Raw genomic sequence first — 19,912 nt, 5'->3', positions numbered from 1 at the left:
TGAACAATATTGATTGCAATTTGGGCTCAAAATGAAGAAATTAATGTTTTGGGTTTAATATGGATTGATGAAATGTTTGGGCTTCGAAATATGAAGTAATGAATAAAAATATGATTGATCTTTAAAAAAAATAATTTGATCAATGGGGTTTGAAACGAAATATATCCAAAGAACCAAAATAACAAAAAAATTCAAGAACGAAGCATGAATCCGAGAGACTCACCATAAAATCACATTGATTTTCGAATACCCACTCTGATACCAATTGATGTGAATTAAGAGCATTGATTTAGCATGCGAAATTAAAATGAACATAAAGAACACGGTGATTTGGGTATCTAAGAGATGTATTCGATCATGAAAGGTGTTACAAAAAAGAATAAGCTAGATCTAGACAAATAAATAAATCACATTAACACTCTCAATGTTACATCTCTTAAGCACCCTCTACAAGTGGTATGCAGAATTAAAATGAACACCAAGAACACGGTGATTTGGGTGTCTAACAGATGTATTCGATCATGAAAGGTGTTACAAAAAAGTATGAGCTAGATCTAGACAAATAAATAAATCACATTAACACTCTCAATGTTACATCTATTAAGCACCCTCTACAAGTGGTATGCAGAATTAAAATAAACACCAAGAACATGGTAATTTGGGTGTCTAACAGATGTATTCGATAATGAAAGGTGTTACAAAAAAGTAAAAACTAGATATAGACAAAAAAAAAATAGCTCATACTAACTACTCTCAATATTACATCTCTCAAGCACCATCTACAAGTGGTATGGAACCCACCTTATATAGAGGTGTTTACATCTCTCTCTCTCTCTCTCTCTCTCTCTCTCTCTCTCTCATGTCACAAGGCTACTCTACCACATACAAGTGAGTCTACAAGAGTCAAACCATTACAAAGTCATTCATGCATAACTTTACACTCAACAGCCTCATAGGGTAATCTGAAATTGCAGAGTTAGAAATGAAGGGAAATCCAAAATGAGTTAAACGATATATATAAGGGGGACCACATTTTCGGGGCTGATATGTTACCCATAAATGCTCCGAATACAAGTAGTCATTTTAAAAAATAAAAAGGGTTATTATTATTAAAATAAGATTAGAAAGTGTTAGTTTACTCAATTTCCCTTATTATAAATTATAAATTATATAATACAAAATTGCCCTTTAAGTGATGCTTTAAACATTCATAGCCTCACCAAGACCTATAAAGTTTGAGGCTCGATATTACTGTTACATCACGCCTCACGTTATTTATAACCTTGGTTTTAGAGCTGGATTATCACAAATAATAATAATAATAATAAAATTTTAACTTTTAAATTATAAACTAAGTGCACTTTACACCTATTTAACAAAAAAAAAACGACATAAATGATGGGGGTCTAATTCAGAAAACAAATTGAAACCGCACGGATAAAATCAACAAGAGAAAAAAGTTTAGGTACCCAATTCATGTTCATATAAGCACAAGGATGATTTTCTCTAAAAGTTAGACGAGCTAACAACTCTAATGATTATATATATGCCATTCATGTCGATGAAATGGTTTGTTACCGCTTTACAAAGCCGCCAAACAATACACCCCTCAGTTTGTCATCTTCTTCACTTCGCATCATCTGCTCTGAAACGTCTAATCAATTCATCATTTTAATTTATAATATATTAATATCTGAGGTTTGTTCATTCTTCAATCCCCTTTAGTCTTATGATCTTGTCAATTGTGTTATCTGAAATAGGGTTTATACTCCATTTGATTCTTCTATCTGATTTTGTACTTTTTGAGCTCTCTATTCAGCCCGACAGCATATTTGTGGTTTAATTCTGACTAGTTGGTTAGGTATTTGTTATGAGGTTGGATTTGTTATTAATTGATCCTTAATTCTTTTTTTAGTGTGATTCCTTGGCTTTACTTTCGAATTGTTCTTGCCCGTCGTTATATTCTGGTTGAGTTTTACGTTCAGAGGTATCATTACTGGTTCTCTGTTTTTATAATTCACATTGAAGGTAAGCAACGAAAAGGTGTTTGAAAGCTTTCTGATTTTGATCTTTGTACAAGGCATGGTTTTGGATGGGTTCGTGGAGTAAATTTTTAGTTTGACTTAGTAGCAACTCCTGAAAGTGAATAAATGATGGAATTGTAAAACACTTACTTACACATGGAAGTTACAATTTTTTACGAAGTAAAAACAAACTGGATTTCTTACCAATTTATGCATCCATATCTCGGTTTGCTACCAATTTGTACCATAATATCAAACATACCAATTTGGTTGCATAAATTGGTAAAAAATGGAAACGTAGTTGAAAAAATTGGTATAAAAATTGTAACTTTGTGGCATAAATAGGCAATTGTCACAAATGATTAGACTTAAATCCCTAAAAAATAGGCTAAAATGCATTAGGAATATGGTGTCTATCTTATTGGGGTTTCAAACAACCTGGTGAGACTTAGTAGGATTGTTGATCCAAACCTGAATCGGTGAGCAGTCTAAGTAAGAATCCTTAGGGTGATAAGGAACAAGTAGGGGCGAGTGATCGAGTGTGAGTATTCTCGATCGAGTCTCTGATTATTTTGTGTTGTGTTTCAAAGACATCTTGGTGGGTACGCGCCACAACCCTGAGAGCAGTTGAGTTAGCGATGATGAGATTCACAGGATGATTCACGATGGATGGTCGCAGCTATCTGAGAGGCTATCCCAAAGATGTTTGGGTCTATTAAGACCACATTGATTGAGACGTTTGATGAGCGATATGTTGTTGTTACTGAGGCGGCTGCTGCAGCCACCGCAGCTATCGTTGCTGCCAGGCTGCAGGGAGGTGACTCGTTGTTGTACCGAGAGTTCAGCAACACGAAGCCACAAGAGTTTGATGGGACTCAGGATCCGATTGTTGCGATGAGATGGATTTCTGATATCGATGGGTGTTTCTACACTTGATCTTGTCCTGATCATTTGAGGGTACGGTTCGCGCCGAACCAGCTTCGCTTGGGAGCGAAGGACTGGTGGAAGTTTGTGACAGCCAGCTACACTATTGCAGATCTCACTGCAATGACTTGGGAGAGGTTTTCTACGATGTTTCAAGACGAGTATGTTCCCCCGATGGAGAGGGAACGGTTGGCCCAGGAGTTTCTATCCCTCAAGCAGAGGACAGAGTCAGTGACAGTGATTACGAGGATGTTCCACGAGAGGACGTTTGTTCTTCCCTGAGCACGTGTCTACCGAGCAGGCACTTATGAGCCGATATTTGAGCATACTAAGGAGGGACATTCATGAGTTCGTGGCGAACTCGACTTACCGGACATTTGTTGAGCTCCAGGAAAATGTCTGGAAGAAGGAAATCGAGCTGGAGACTCAGGCCATGAAGGAGGCGGAGTCTTAGGGGAGGGATTGGCGGTCGGCACAGTCTCAGCTAGCAGCCAAGCGGGCGAAGCCCGCTGATCCGAGGTCTGGAGGCCAAAAGGGCCGCACTTGCAGGAAGTGCGGCAAGAGTCATGATGGAGTGTGCAGAGCGGGTGTGTGCTACAAGTGCGGCAAGGAGGGGCATATCGCGAGGGATTGCCCCAAGGGGTTTGCAGTTTGCTTTCACTGCAACCAGACCGGCCATCGGAAGGCCGATTGCCTGTAGCTGCTACAGGGATCAGCACATGGATCTGCCCCTGCTGGTATACAAGCAACAGAGAGTCGGTCGGCGAAGGCCGAGGTACTGAGGGCTCGCAGTAGAGCCTTTCAACTGACGGCGGAGGAGGTCCGCGCAACACCTGATGTCATGGCTGGTATGTGTTCTTTTTACTTATTATATTATTGAGTATATTGTGCTTATATTGTAACATGTATAGGTACTTTTCTTGCGAGTTTTGTACCTGCCTTGGTGTTATTTGACTCGGGTGCGAGTCAATCCTTTGTATCATTAGCATTTAGTCGTCACATCAGCATCCGACGAGAGGCATTGAGTCGACCTCTGAGAGTTTCCATAGTCGATAGATCTTGTACCCATTGCGATGGGGGATGTCTGTGTCATTGTGGGCATGGACTAGTTGAGTCGATTAGGAGCGGTGATAGATTGTGAGCGTCAGTTAGTGACCATACGAGACCCTAGTGGGGGAGTGCTTACAGTGTATGGATAGGGTACCCGATCTGGGTCAGCATGCTGCTCTGCTGCCAGATCAAGATAGATTCTTCAGCAGGGTTGCAGGGGATTTGTAGCATATGTGATGGATATGCGAGTTACAGTTGAGAGACCGAGTTCTATCGCGGAGATTCCCATAGTAAGTGAGTTTTCAGATGTTTTTCCCGAGGAGTTACCGGGTGTGCCTCCCGAGAGGCAAGTGGAGTTCCGGATTGATTTGATTCTGGGAGCGGCGCCTATCGCCAAGGCACCTTATTGCCTTGCGCCACCTGAGATGCATGAGTTATCCTCACAACTCCAGGAGCTGTTGGGGAAGGGATTTATTTGATCAAGCAGCTCACCATGGGGAGTGCCGATCCTTTTTGTCAAGAATGGTTCACACCGGATGTGCATTTATTACCAGGAGTTGAACAAGCTGACGGTCAAGAACCGTTATCCACTACCGAGGATCGACGATCTGTTCGATCAGTTGCAGGGTGCATCTTGATTTTCCAAAATCAACTTGAGGTCTGGATATCATCAGATGAGGGTCCGTGAGGAGGATATCCAGAAGACGACCTTTAGGACTCGTTATGGGCATTACAAGTTCTTGGTGATGCCTTTTGGACTCACCAACGCACCGACAGCATTCATGGAATTGGACTAGAACTCATATTGCATGGTTGACTTAAACTGGAATGGCACAGAAACAAAATTATGTCAACACGATAGGTTATAAACTCAAGTCGTGTGCTAGTGAGGATCGATAAGGTTTATTCTTGATTTGCTCTTGAAACTTTTCAGTATCATTTGAAACTCCCACTGACCTCTTGACATATAAGATTCTCTTGTCAAGAAACTTTCCTTGACAAAACAAATATTCAAGGGTTAGTGCGAATTTCTATCAAGACTAACACTTCACATAATTGGTTCTAGTTGGTCTTTGTATTATCCAAGACATCTGTTAGGGTCGAAGTCTTTGTGCTGTAAAGAGTCGAAGTGTATTTCATCATTTCGTATGTAATCTATTTGCTCAGTCATTGTTTGTTCGAAGCGTCAATGTATAGACTCAGTACTTTTTGTACTCTTGGTTTCCTATAAATAGGAACTAATCTTAGAGTTAGACAAAAAGTTTTCCCCCAATGTTATCTGTTTTGTACTCTGAGTTTGTTAAGAGTAATATGAGCTAAACCAAATCTTATTTACATTGTGTTATCATTTCATTGATCTTCAGCTTGTTTAATTCTGGTCTTAATCGATTTCTCATTTCAATTCGTCAACAATTGGTATCAGAGCGGGAATCAAACTGCAATGATCCGATTTTCATTCTGAATCATCTGTTTTTGAGTCATTTCTCGTCTCAAAAGTTTCCACGCTTTTGGTTCTGAAAATCACGCCTGATCTACAAATTTGATTAGATTCTGCATTTGAATTGTATAATCGAGTGATCGATTACAAGCTTCTCATCAATTCATTCAAATTCATCAAATTTTTTGAGTTTTCTGAATTTTATCATGTTTTCATCAATGGCGAACTTCAACATGAACACAATGACTTCTTATTCTCATTTGCTTGGATCGTCAACTAAAATTCCAATGTTGATTCCAGAGTACTACGATCAATGGGCTGATCGTACGGAAGACTATCTGAATGGACTGGATGAGGAATTGTGGAATTGCATTAATGGAACAGTTCAACCTCCACCAAATGTTCAGAACATTGGTTCATCTGGAACAACTTCTGTTGTTGGAGATCAATTAACGAGACTGAAAAATAATGAAAAGCGTTGCATAAGAGAGTTGAGAGGTGCATTGTCACCTATTGTTTACAACTACATCCGTGGTTGTAAATCTGCTAAGGAGATCTAGATCACTCTCAAGGAAAAGTATCAAGGGAGTGAGAAGACGAAGATTAATTCTGTTAAGCAATGTTTAGTAGAGTTGAAGGAATTCAGACAAAAGGAAACTGAAACTATTGAAGTTTATTATGATCATCTGAACGAATTGATTTACAGATGCAACCGTTATGGAATTACAAGGTCCTTAATGGAGTACAATCTTACTTTTATTATGGGACTATGAAAGGAATGGAGGAGTGTAAGTATGATGATCAAAAATCAACAGAGTTTTGACAGTTCATCTCTAAATGATCTATACAATCAGTTGAAAACACACGAAAGTGAAGTTTCGGAAATGATGGAAGAGGCAAAACAGAGCATAGGAGGACCACTGGCTCTGGTTTCGAAAGTGTCTAAGGTGGAGACTGTTGAAAAGGAGAATTTGGATGAAGAAGGTTTTCTCATGAACTCTGATGATGAAGCAGTAGCTTTTTACTCGAACAATCGAGTTAAAAAGTTTTTCAAAAAGCCTTTTAATCCTAAAGCAAAGTAGAGTGAGATGAAGGGAAGTTTTGTGAAGTCAGGTGTGGAAGAGAAGAAGAAGTTCGAAAAGTTTGAGAAGAGTGATGAAAAAGTGAAAGAGTCTAAGATAGAGAAGAAGTTGAAAGGGGATTCTGGAATAGATTGCCATTATTGCAATAGGGCGAATCATCTTGCGAACGACTGCATGCTTCGTAAGAAAGAGGAGAAAAAGAATGGAGTGAAGGACGAAGCATACTATGCTGAAAAGTTTGAAGAAGTTTGTGCAAAGGTAAAGGGATTGTCCCTTATGGCAAGAGGAGAAGATGAAGAAAGTGGAACTTATCAGATCTGGTCATCCGGGTCTGATGATGAAGAAATAAGGCATCCTACTCATGGAGACATGTTCTCAAAGTTTGAGGATGGAGAAGGAGAGGAGATAACTGGACGATGCTTCATGACGAAGTCAAGTGACAAATCTCCTATGACAACAAAGGTATGTTTTATACTCGAATCTATTAATATTCCTTTACAAGCATACGATTCTGAAATAGTTGCATTTGATGATACTGTTGCTTACTTTGATGTTATTGTTGTGTCTGCTAGTAACGAAGCAAAGAAACTTAATAATCACCTGTTTGAGACACAAAAGTTACTAGACACGAAACGAAGCAGGGTAAAGTATCTAGAATTACAACTAAGGAATGTTAATAATGATAGAGAAAATCTAGATAAGGATGTTAGGATGTTGTTGGCTCAACGGAACATCTATTGTAATTCAGCAAAACGTTTGTATGCAAAATTAACTGCTTTACATCATTATTCTGATATTAGCAAAGAACAACATCGTAAGTTGTTGCCTTTTCTTGCATTCGAAAGAGAAAAAGTTGATATCATGTCATATGACTCTGAAAACACAATAGTTGATTTTAACAAAGTGCCAGATGATAGGTTTGCATGGTATTGTTAAGATAGATGAGTTTCTAAATGATGATGAATTTGTTGAAATTGTGAATGAAAGTTTGACAAAAGATGAACAAGTGAAAATTTTGAAAAGAACTGAACATTCGAAACTTGATTCACAATTCATTTTTGTTGATGTCGATGAGAATTCGGATAATTTTAGCGAAATCAGTGAAATTGAAGAAGAAGAAGAAGAAGAAAGTGTTGATTGTTCTTAGTTGTCTATCATTAATGTCACATCTAAGGTCAAAGGTAAAGAAATTGTTAATGATTCGATGGTTGAGCATGACATTGGAAAACCCTCTACTTCGAAAATCCTTGACTTTGATGATGTGGAAGTACGAGGCAGTCAAACAGATAGTAATGATGATGAGGTGGATGAAATCAAAACTTCGAACGATTGTGAGTCAGAAAAGAAAGTTTCAACTGAAACAACTATTCCAAGAGTTGTTGTTGAACAAGTGTATGGTGACACAGAAAAGTTTGACAAAGTGTTAACTGACAAAGGAGCTCATTTTCTAGAAACCAACACAATTGTGTATCCAAATTTTACATGCACTGATAAAGTAGTGTTGCCAAATCAAGTGTTTGTTACTGCTGGGAATGCTGAAAATGTAAAGCCAAAGTTTCATAAATTGGTCGAAGAAGATAATAAGCATTCAACGGGTGAAGGATTCTTTGCAAATCAAAACACAGTAAAAAACAACCTAACCAAGAATTCATATGTTTTTCAAAGACAAAAATCAACACAAAAATGGGTTGTAAAATCTGAAAAAGAAAAAGAAGTTTTTGAACAGGAAGTTGTTGATCCAACTTCAATTGTGAAACTTAATTCACACGAATTCAAAATGCTTGTTGATAAATTTTCAAAAGAAAAAGGCGTTTCAAAGAGAAAGGCACGAAAGACAATTTTTTGGCAAGTAGCGTCTAATGAACAACAAACAACACAGTCAACAAAGAAAACGAAAAACCCGCTCTGACAATATCCAAAGTTTCATCTGACAAAACTAATTCTTCAAATTTAACATAAAAATGTTTTCTCAAACAAAGACTCTTCAAAAGACTTTTTTCAAAAGTAAACCAACAAACACATCTTTTTATAACCCAACGAAGGTAATAGACAAATTTCCTACAAATAAGCATAATAATCATTCAAACCAAAAGGTTGAAAATGTTCAAAAGTTTAACAACATTCGAAAGTATAAGACATCTCAAAAGTTTGTGAGTGATCAAAAATTTGACAATGTTCGAAAATCAACGAACAATCAACAATTTAGGAAAGAAAAATTCAAGTCAAATGTGAAATTTACACCACAAAAGCCAAATTTTCCAAATCCTTCAATCAATAAATCTACAAAGGTTTCATATTCAAAAGGTACTTCAGATATTCAATCCATAAATCATTGGCTTGAGGGACAAGGAAAAAGGTATCAATCTGGAAAGTTTTCGCAAGAACATATCAAATATGCTTACGAAAAGTATTTGAATGAATCTTCAATTGAAATTTCATCTTCTCAAGATTCGAATACTCCAGTTTCGAAGTGGAAACCAATCAACAAAGCAACACGAATTGAGAAGGCTGAGGTGAAATCAATTGAGAATCTGAAACTATCGATAAATTATGTTTCAATATCTTTATCTGATGATGTTGACTTAATTGATAGTGTCAAGGAAAAAGCTCAAACTTGGGCTTTAAGTTCTAAATTTCAATCGTTGTTTCAGGCTAATAACCAAGGACCCAAAAAGCGTTGGGTACCTAAATTATTTAATTGAATGCAGGTACTATGTGACGAGCAATATGATGAGAAATGGTACATTGATAGTGGTTGCTCACGTCACATGACTGGAAGGAAGGAGAACTTAAGAGATTTTTGAAGTCTTGAAAATTTTGGAGTGGTGAAATTCGGAAATAATAAAAAATGTTAAGTCAAAGGTTATGGCAAAGTAACGAATGGACAATTCACAGTAAATCGAGTTGCTTATGTGGAAGGTCTTCAACATAATTTGATTAGTGTTTCACAACTTGTTGTGGGTATTGGCAATCAAGTGGTGTTTACCGAAGAAGGAAGTATCATCTCAAAAGTTAAAACGCACAAAGTGTTGTTAAAGTCTAAACGATATGGAGATATGTTTACGATTGATATCAAACCAATTGTGGGCAAACCATCTATTTGTTTACTTTTGAAAGCTTCAAATGATGTCAGTTGGTTATGGCATAGGCGTTTATTACATCTTAACTTTTGAAACTTAAATAAGTTGGTTACAGAGGACTTAGTTCGTGGTTTTCCTGTGTTGAAATTTGATAATGATACTCTTTGTGCAGCTTGTGAACAAGGAAAACAACATCGCAAAGGACATCCTATCATTATAGATTCGAAAATTGTTGAACCGTTGGAACTTCTTCACATTGATCTTTGTGGACCTTCGACTATTGAAACACTCAACAAGAAATGGTACATTTTAGTTATTGTTGAGGATTTTTCACGATTCACTTGGGTATTTTTTCTCAGGCTAAAATCTGAAGTTGCTCAAACAATGATCGAATTTATCAAGAAGATAAATATTAGTTTGAAAAAGAAAGTTCGAAGGATCAAGAGTGATAATGGGTCTGAGTTTAAGAATAACATGTTGGATTCGTTTCTAACAGACAAAGGAATTTCGCATAATTTCTCATCACCATATACACCTCAGCAAAATGGTGTTGTTGAAAGGAGAAATAGGTCTTTATGCGAAGTGGCAAGGACAATGTTGGCATATGCGAATCTTCCTCAATATTTGTGGGCAGAAGCAGTTTCAACAACATGTTTTACTCAGAATAGATCTTTCATTCATCGACGTTTCAATATCACTCCTTATGAAATCATAAATAATCGAAAACCTAATGTCAAATTTTTCAATGTTTTTGGTTGTAGGGGCTTCATAATGAATCTCAAAGATAATCTTTCGAAGTTTCAAGCTAAAGCTGATGAAGGAATATTTTTGGGATATTCACACAATTCGGTTGCATATAGAGTGTTAAACAAATGAACTTGAAAAATTGAAGAAACGTTCAATCTTACTTTTGATGACTATTATGTCAAACAAGTGGAAAGACAGTTTGAACAAAAACCAACTCTTAATGAATCAAATACTCAAACTGAAGATGTTAATTCAATAGACATTGATTATGATTTAATTTTTGGTGTTTCGGACAGGGCTATTGACGTTGAAGTTCGTGCTGCTGATAATCAAACACCTGAATCCACAAAACACACTGATGATTCAACACTCATTTTGGATACTACTGCAAATGGCGAAAGTATGCTAGATGCTCATATGGAGGGGGAGCATACGAATATATCTTCAAATGTCGAGGGGGAACATCCTTTCGAAGGGGAGAAGAGTAATATGAATGATGAATTTGAGAGGGAGCATCAAAATGACAATTATTTGAGGGTGAGCATAAGGAAACAAAAACAATAAATCTTGATCAAAATGATGAATTTCATGATTTTAATGATAATATTTCTGTTGCAGGATCTGAAAATGAAGAGATGTATGAAGATGCACCATTGGAATTTGATCCAACATATCCACCACTTGAGAAATGGATGAAAAACCATCCAAGAGAGCAAGTAATAGGAAATCCAAAAGATGGAGTTTTAACGAGAGCTCAGATTCGTGCAAAAAATGAGGTACTCAATAAAAATCAAGAATTATGCATGTTTAATGTTTTTATTTCGAAAATTGAGCCAAAGACAGTTAAGTTGTTATGGAACACTCAGATTGGGTTGTTACAATGCAATCTGAACTTGCTAAATTCGAACGAAATAAGGTTTGGAGACTTGTTCCAAAACCAAATGATGTTTCGATTGTCGGGTTAAAATGGATTTTCAAGAATAAAACTGACAAAGATGGCAATATTATTCGAAATAAATCTAGGCTTGTAGTAAAGGTTATTCGTAACAAGAAGGTATCGACTACGAAGAAACCTTTGCCCCTGTCGCAAGATTCGAGGCTGTTCGAATATTTTTAGCCTATGCAGCTGTAACGCCCGCGTTTCCAGGCTAGACATTATCATTGATGTAATAGTCTAGGTTAACCCTTGTAACTCTTTTTGGAGTATTAATGATGAAATATTTGAGTATTATGTGAATTATGTGTTTATTTTCTTAATTATTATAATTTAATGAATTAAGAATAAAATAAGCGTCAAAACTAAAGTATGAGATAAGCCCGATATCTTTGCATAAAGATGTAGTGGTCGAAACAATGATTCCGAAGATATAAAGAATGCCGAAATCCAAGTTATAACGAAAAAGTTCCTGTCGAAGTTTCGCGACAGAACCAGCAACACTGAATGACGTAAAAAGTGAAATTTACGTTAGAGCGATATTCAGCCTTAGTGATCTAAACGAAAGTCGTAGAGTTCGTTAAACCGAGAGCGTGCATAAAAAGAACGCCCAAATTTGACTTCGTATGAGGAAGTTATGATTTTTTTAAGTTTCGACTTAGCAGTATGCAGCCCGAATACTCGATTTGAGACCGAGCGGTTTTTAGCCGAAACAATCTAAACAAGAATCGAATATCTCGTTAATTGTAGTGAAACGATAAAAAGATAGGCGAAAACGGACGTCGGATGAAGAAGTTATGAATTTATAACGGGGTTTTCCTGTCCCAGCCTACTAAAAATAAAGTCAAAATTAGCCAACGGAGTCTAAACAAAAGTTGTAGAGCGTAGTCTCACCTACGTGGGAATATAAAGAACGTCGAAAACGGAGTTCGTATGAGGAAGATATTAATTTTGAAGTTTATTAAATATTTTCGATATTTAATTTAAATATAAAATACCGATATTATCCAAAGGGGGGGAGTCAGCGGTCTTATCCCCATTACGCCCAGCGTAATTTGGGTTTCCAGCCCCCTATAAAAGGATGTCGAGGGCAGCCGAGTTCTTTGCTCATTTCTTCCCTTTCTCTCGTGTTTTTGCATCGTTTTTCGTGCAAGAATTATCCCGAAGCCCCGGTATCATTCCCGAGCCCCGAAGCAAGTACCGAAGCCCCGAAGATCCCGAGAAGTGCAATTCCAGAGCCGAAGCTCTGCCCGCGAGGAACCCGGTTTTTTGTGAAGATCTTCCAGATCTGCCGAAGAATACTACTTCTATACGTCGTAGTGCTATCCGATCATCTTCTGATCAAGTGAGTGTGTAGTTACTTTCTTCTAACGCATAATTATGAAGTATTTTATACGAAATATGTGTTATGTGTATATTTTGTGGTTATATGTGTGAATGTATATTCATTTTCTTTTATCTCATAGATATGATTTATTCTCTATGAAATACGTGTTATGTGTATGTGTCTCATCTGTTGTTTGGAATATGTATTGAATGAGAATGCTATACAGGTTTAAACTATGTATAAATATATATATATATATATATATATATCTACTAATATGTTGGGTAGAACATGGGTAGATAGTTGACGTGTGATAAACAGATGAGAGGCCTCGATGTTGTTTTTGATTCAGTCATCTAGCGGAGTTTAGATGACGACCACATAATTTTCTAGACAGTCCTGTGGAAGCTAGCAGGTTCGCCACCTGTAGGTGTTAATGAACTTGGGTGTTCATTCGCTGTACTCCATCCCCCTCATGGTTGCCTTATTTGACATATATTGTCGGGAAACCCCCGAATGCATGTGTTGTCGCCTCGATGAAATATTCTAAGACTAGGTCCCTTGTGTTAGTTGTTTTAGGGACGTAAAGTAAGAATAACGGGAATGGGTAACTGGGTTATTGTTGGTTGGTGGAATTAAATATAATTATTTATTGTGGGTTGAAAACCCTATATGCTCACCAGGCTCCCAAGCCTGACCCACTCAGTTTATTTGTATTACAGGAAGTGGCGCAAAGGCATAAGATGGATGAATCATCAAGTTGTTTTGTTTACAAGTTTTTTTATGTATATATTTATTGAATGACTTGTAATGTTATCGTTTATGCTTTATGGTCTGTATCAGAACATGACATCCCGAGTTTTGATTATATAATGAAAATACATTTCTTTATGAAATGCTTTGGTAAATATTATTTTATCACGTTTTGTTTTGGGAACAAATTCCGCAACTCTTTTAAATCAAAAGGATTTACTTTGAAATTATTTTAAAAGCATAAATGAAATCGGTCTTTTCTCGCCGTGATTTTTGGGGATGTCACAGTTGGTATCAGAGCATTAGTTTAAGCAAACTAGGAATTTGTAGGATTTCTAGACTTAAACTTAAAATGCTAAGTGAAATTTTGAGATGTGTGTCTGTTATGTTTTAGACACGAGTACTAGTTTATTTAAGGAAAGTTGCCTAAAATGCTTTTATGTGCTAAATGTTATATGTTGTCATATATGATATTATTTGTTCGAATCTATGGTCTGTTGCCGACCGGATCTGGAAACCTTATGTGTGTAGGATTCTAAGCGTACATCTACGATATTAGAACTAGCATGTAAACGTTTCGGAGTGATAAGGATGATTTGAATATCTATCGTGAATGAAGATCTAAATTTCACCTTATTCGATGTATAGATCAAGAATGGCAATAACAAGAAGCGGTGTTGGAAACGCAAACAAGAATAGGAATCAACCACTTGTAATTGAACAAGTCGCTATTGAAGTTGTTGCACCAGAGCAGATCACCATGGCTGGAGTGCAAGCCATGATTCGGGCTATTTTAGCTGAGCAAAGGGAAGAAATGTGACAGATGTTGCATGGGAATAGGGATGAACCTATCATACCCATTGTGGAACCCGAACTGATTCCCGAATAATCGGAGGAAGGGAACAATAGTCGCATTATGAGTCAAGTTGGGACTCAAGAAGAACGAAGGAATGATCCTGAAAGGAGAAACAACCAGTATGGAAGGAATAATGGAATGGGATGCAAGTATAAGGATTTTCTAACTTGCAAACCATCGACCTTCACTAGAAAGGAGGATCCGATCGGAGTCATGGATTGGATCTCAGAGATGGAATTGGCCTTTATGACTTGTGGCTGCAGAGGCAAGTTACAGACCATGTTCGCAATGCGTCAATTCATGGGTGGAGCTGTTCGTTGGTGGAACACTCTAGGGAAGACCCTAAGCCCAAATGAACCACTGTAATTGACATGGGCAAAGTTCTTGGTGCAGTTCAAACGCAAGTTCTGCTCGGCCCAAAATCTGTTGGAGTTGGAAAACAAGTTTCTGACATTGAAAAAAGGCAGCATGTAGGGAGAATGGTGCAGCGGGTTATATGGATAAAAAGGATAAAGTGGAATCTTTTTCTAGAAATGAGGACAAAGGGGAAGTAGTTAAAAAGGAAGTTAGAGAAAAAATGAATATGGCTGGGCAGAAATATATTCCAAAATCAGGAAAGGAATTCAAAGTTAGTTCTAATTTTGATTCTAAACCTCAATCTCGGATGGATCTTGATTCTAGTAATCTTTTATCCAAAAATAAGTTTGATGCCCTTAATGATTTGGAAGATGATAAACCTTTTATTTTTTCTAAAAAAGGAATTGATGAAGCTGATTTAGCTTATTTGGACTCTGTTGATCATATGGAGGTTATAGGAGGTATCCCTTTGTCAGATACAAACATGGATTTGGAATGTTAGGGGTTTTAATTTATCCCCTAAACAAAAAGAAAGAAAAAATCTGATTGAGTCTAATAATTTGAGTTTACTTGCTATTCTTGAACCTCAAGTTAATTTTTTTAAACTTGATGTGAATTGTAACAAGATCTTTGGATCATGGAAGTGGATTGCTAATAAAGGGCCTGGTCGTACTTCTCGTATTATTATTGGATGGAATCCTAATCTTTTTAATGTCAACTTGATTGATCATAATGATCAAGTTTTTCATTATAAAGTTAATTTTCCCCATAATAATAAGTATGTTTTTTGTTCCATTGTTTATGCTGCTAATAAATATATGGATAGAAGAGCTCTTTGGTCTTCTTTAATTCATCACAAAGGTGTGGTCAAGGACGATCCTTGGTTGGTTGGGGGAGACTTTAATGTCACTCTTAATCTAAATGAGAGCACTGCTGGATCTTCAAGATATACTAGAGGCATGGTGGATTTTCTTGAATGTGTTAATGCTATTGAAATTCAAGATATTAATAGCAATGGGTTAAATTTTACTTGGAACCAAAAACCGATGGGTAGTAATGGTATGTTGAAAAAACTTGACCGTGTGATGGGCAATTGCAAGTTACTTGAAGTTTTTCCGTCAATTCATGCTTCCTTTCTCCCATTTGGAATTTCCGATCACAGCCCAATTGTAATCAAATTGCCGATGAAGATCAAATTTAAGGCTCTTCCTTTCAAATTCCCAAATGTTCTTACTTTGAAGCCTGATTTGAAGGAATTGGTGGAGAAGCACTGGAAAAATGAAGTTCAAGGAATCAATATGTTTCATCTAGTTCAAAAACTCAAAATTCTCAAGAAGCCAATACGCAATCTGTTAAAGGCACAGGGGCATTTTTCGGAAAATGTCAATTATTATCGAAAAGAGCTGGAAGCGATACAAAAGGATCTCGATTTGGACCCTTTCAATTTTCAGCTGCGTGAATTGGAAGGTATCTTTCTGGGAGAATTAAAAAAAGCGTATGAAAAAGAGGAAAATTTCTTGAAACAAAAAGCCAAAATTCATTGGCTTAAAGAAGGTGACAGCAATTCAAAATTTTTTCACAAAATTGTTAAAGGGAGATCGCATAAAAACAGAATTGAAGCTGTCATGAATCGGCAAGGGGAATGGTTAGAAGGAGAGGATGTCTCTAAAGAATTTGTGGAATATTTTAATGATTTTCTTGGTTCTAATTATCCCTGTGCTGAGATTATTCAGCCAAATTCTTTGTTCAATAAAAAATTAGACCTTGTTGATGCGGTTGGGATGATCAAGGCTGTGACTAACGATGAAATTAAAGCTGCCCTTTTCGATATTGGTGATGACAAATCTCCTGGACCTAATGGATATTCAGTGAAGTTTTTTAAATCTATGTGGCCGATCATAGGGGAGGATTTTTGCCTTGCTGTCAAAGAATTTTTTGCTAGTGGGAAAATTCTTAAAGAAGTTAACGCCACTGTTATCGCTTTAGTCCCTAAAGTTGATTCTCCGGGTAAAGTGAGCGATTTCTGACCCATTTTCTGTTGTTCGGTCATTTATAAATGCATTAGTAAGGTGATTGTTGCTAGAATAAGGAAGCACTTGGGATCTATTGTTGCTGAAAATCAATCTGCTTTTATTCCCGGTAGATCGATCACGGATAATATTCTCCTCTCTCAAGAACTTGTCCGAGGTTATCACAGAGATCGAGGTTTCTCCAGGTGTGCTCTTAAGGTGGACATCCAAAAAGCTTATGATACTGTTAGCTGGTCATTTCTCCAAGACATCCTTTTTCTTTTTGGATTCCATCCAGCTATGATCAAGTGGATCATGCAATGTGTGAGCACCCCTTCATATATGATCAGTATTAATGGATCTTTTCATGGTTATTTTGAAGGAAAGAGAGGTCTTAGAAAGGGTTGTCCTTTATCCCCTTATCTTTTTACTTTGGTCATGGAAGTTTTTAATTTGATTCTTCAAAGAAAGATTATAAGTGAGCCGTTTTTCAAGTTTCATTGGAGATGTAAGAAGCTCAAGCTTACACATCTCTGTTTTGCTGATGATTTGATGATCTTTTGTCATGGAAATACTGCTTCGGTTAGAGTGATCAAAGAGAGCCTTGAAGAATTTGCTGGTGTGGCTGGCCTCCATCCCAATTTTTCTGAAAGTCACATTTTTTTGGAAATGTCAAAGCTAATGTGAAGAGTAAAATTCTTGATACTCTTCCTTTTGTTGAAGGGAAACTGCCAATGAGATACTTGGGAATTCCTCTTATATCCACTAGACTGTTTATTCGGGATTGCAAAAGACTTGTTGATAAAGTTCGATGCAGAATTGGAGATTGGAGGAACAACCTCTTATCTTATGCGTGAAGACTTCAGCTCATTTCCTCGGTCCTTCTTTCTCTCCCGGTTTATTGGGCTTCTTGTCTTCTTATACCGGCTGCTATAACAAAAGAGATTGAGAGATTGATGAAAAATTTTCTTTGGGATTGTGATGAATCTAAAAGAGGGAAAGCCAAAGTGGCTTGGTCTACTATTTGCAAACCAGTGGAGTATGGAGGTCTTGGTTTAAGAAATCTCAGAGCTTGGAATAAAGCTATTCTTTCTAAGAGAATTTGGATGATCATTTCTAATCATGACTCTTTATGGGTGATATGGATAAATTCTTATGTTTTAAAAGGGAGAAGCTTTTGGGATGTGGATGAAAAAACAAGATTTGAGTTGGAGCTGGAGAAACTTGATGAGATTAAGGCCTCAATTTAGAAATCATTTTTATTCTAAAGTTGGGGATGGTGCAAATACTTTTATGTGGTATGATGATTGGCACCACCTTGGAGCTTTATCTTATGTTCTTTCACCAAGAGAGATTGCTAGTGCTGGTTTTAGAATTTCAGACAAGGTCAAGGATGTTATTGTTGATAATTCCTGGTTTTGGCCTTCGGATTGGATTTCTCTTATTCCTCAGCTTGAAGAATTTCAACTCCCTGTTCTTGATTCTCGGGTTGCTGACAAAGTTTTATGGAGGAAAAGAAATGGTCAATTGGTTGATTTTGACTTACATCAAGTGTGGATTGACCTAAGTAGTTATGGTCAAAAGGTTCCTTGGTTCCATTTGGTTTGGTTTAAGCAGCATATTCCAAGGCATAGTTTTATCTTATGGTTGGCTATTCAGGAAAGGCTTATCACACAAGATATAATGAGATTTTGGGATAAAAATAAGAATCTCAAGTGTACTCTTTGTAATTTACAATCGGATTCTCATTCCCATTTGTTCTTCGAATGTCCTTACTCTTCTTCGATCTGGAAATATGTGAAAGATAGAGTGGATGTGAAAAGTGTCTCTTTTGGATGGAAAGAAATTATTGAAGAAATGCAGGATTCTCTTAAAGGAAGGAGCATTCAAGTTTACATCAAGAGAATTGCTTTGGCTGCCACGGTTTATCATGTTTGGAAAGAAAGGAACTCTAGACTTTTCCGCAGAGGCAAGAATGAAGAGAATAAAGTTATTTTGTATATCTTTGAAGAGATTCGTCTTAAGCTCATTGGGCTTAAAGATGGCTTTTTGGGGTTTGATAACTCAATGTTGGGTTGAAGATTCGTTCAAGGATTGCGTCATTGGGCTCGGCTGTTAGTCCATATGTTTTGTGCTCCGGTTTTGGGCCTGTCCAACCGTGAGCTTGTTAGGTTTACTATATAAGGATATGCTTGCATGCATATTAGGTTAACGCTTTAGAGAATTACGATAGCTTTGATTTTCTTTATCGTTCCTTGTAAACCTTTCAACCCTCTACAGTTGATGTTCTTGATCGAGCTCTTCTGAGGGTTTAAGTTTAATCATTCGACTCGTTTGATTCATTCTTGACTTGTTCTTTATTGTCGTGTTCTTGCTGTTTAATATTTATTCACCTGTTTAAGATCTAATCGATCTTCAAGATTAAGTTTTAATCTCATCAATTGGTATCAGAGTAGGAGGCTGTGTAATGGATACACATCTTTTCTGTGAAAAGGTTTCAATTAGGGTTTTTCCGCAATTACTGATATTTATTGAGCCGTCATCTCATTATTGACGTATCTTGATATTTATTGTTTTGCCCTAATCTGATTTATTACAAGTCTGATCTTTGAACAGGTTTTTCGATCATAATGGACGAGTCACAATCAAATCCCATCAATATTTCCAACAGCATCGGTTCAACCACGAAGATTCTGATCCTATATACCCATGATTATGAAGTCTGGGCGCATCACTTCGAAGACTACGTTATAGGATTTGAGGATAATGGATACCTCATATGGGAAGCAATCATTAATGGACCTTTTTCTCATTCTGCAACGTCAAGGATTATTAAAACTCAAAAGGAGTATAATGATCTGCTGATGGATGTCAAAGATATTGCGCAAGATGAAAAGGATAAATTCCAGTGTAATATCAAGGCGTTAAGATTGATAAGATTCGCCCTTCAGTCCGACACCTTCAGGTTGGTCAGCTCATGCACGACGGCAAAGGAAGTTTGGGATAGACTTCGCGAACTGTACTCTACAGACGAGGATCTTGAACATTCTATCCAAACCTTGCTCTTATCTGAGTTTGGAGAATTCAGGCAAGGAGCCGAAGAAACTGTGACACAGACGTTCGATCGCTTCAATCATCTTCTCAGCAGGATGATCAAACATGACATCGAAAGGAAGCTTATCGAGCAGAAAGTTACGTTCTTAAATGGTCTAAGGTCAGAATGGAGAGCAGTGGTGTCAACAGTTAAAGCCCATGAGCAGTTTAAATCATACTCTTTGGCGAAACTGGTGGGTATTCTCAAGTCTCAGGAGAAGATTGTGCTGCAGGAAAA

The 19,912-nt window shown here is 37.1% G+C and overlaps 1 protein-coding gene across 1 annotated transcript; it reads left to right on the top strand.

Moving 5' to 3' along the window:
• The first annotated feature begins 17,562 nt into the window (after positions 1–17,562).
• On the top strand, positions 17,563–18,660 carry LOC145086501 (uncharacterized). The gene is made up of 2 exons (XM_079024271.1): positions 17,563–17,628; positions 17,749–18,660. The coding sequence occupies exons 1-2, from the start codon at positions 17,563–17,565 to the stop codon at positions 18,658–18,660; spliced, it is 978 nt and encodes a 325-aa protein (XP_078880397.1).
• The last annotated feature ends 1,252 nt before the right edge of the window (positions 18,661–19,912 follow it).

This window comes from Lactuca serriola, chromosome 2, assembly GCF_051521515.1.
Source record: "Lactuca serriola cultivar US96UC23 chromosome 2, Lser_US96UC23_V15, whole genome shotgun sequence".
NCBI classification, from domain to species: domain Eukaryota; kingdom Viridiplantae; phylum Streptophyta; class Magnoliopsida; order Asterales; family Asteraceae; genus Lactuca; species Lactuca serriola.
This window is presented reverse-complemented; position numbering and strand designations above follow the sequence as displayed.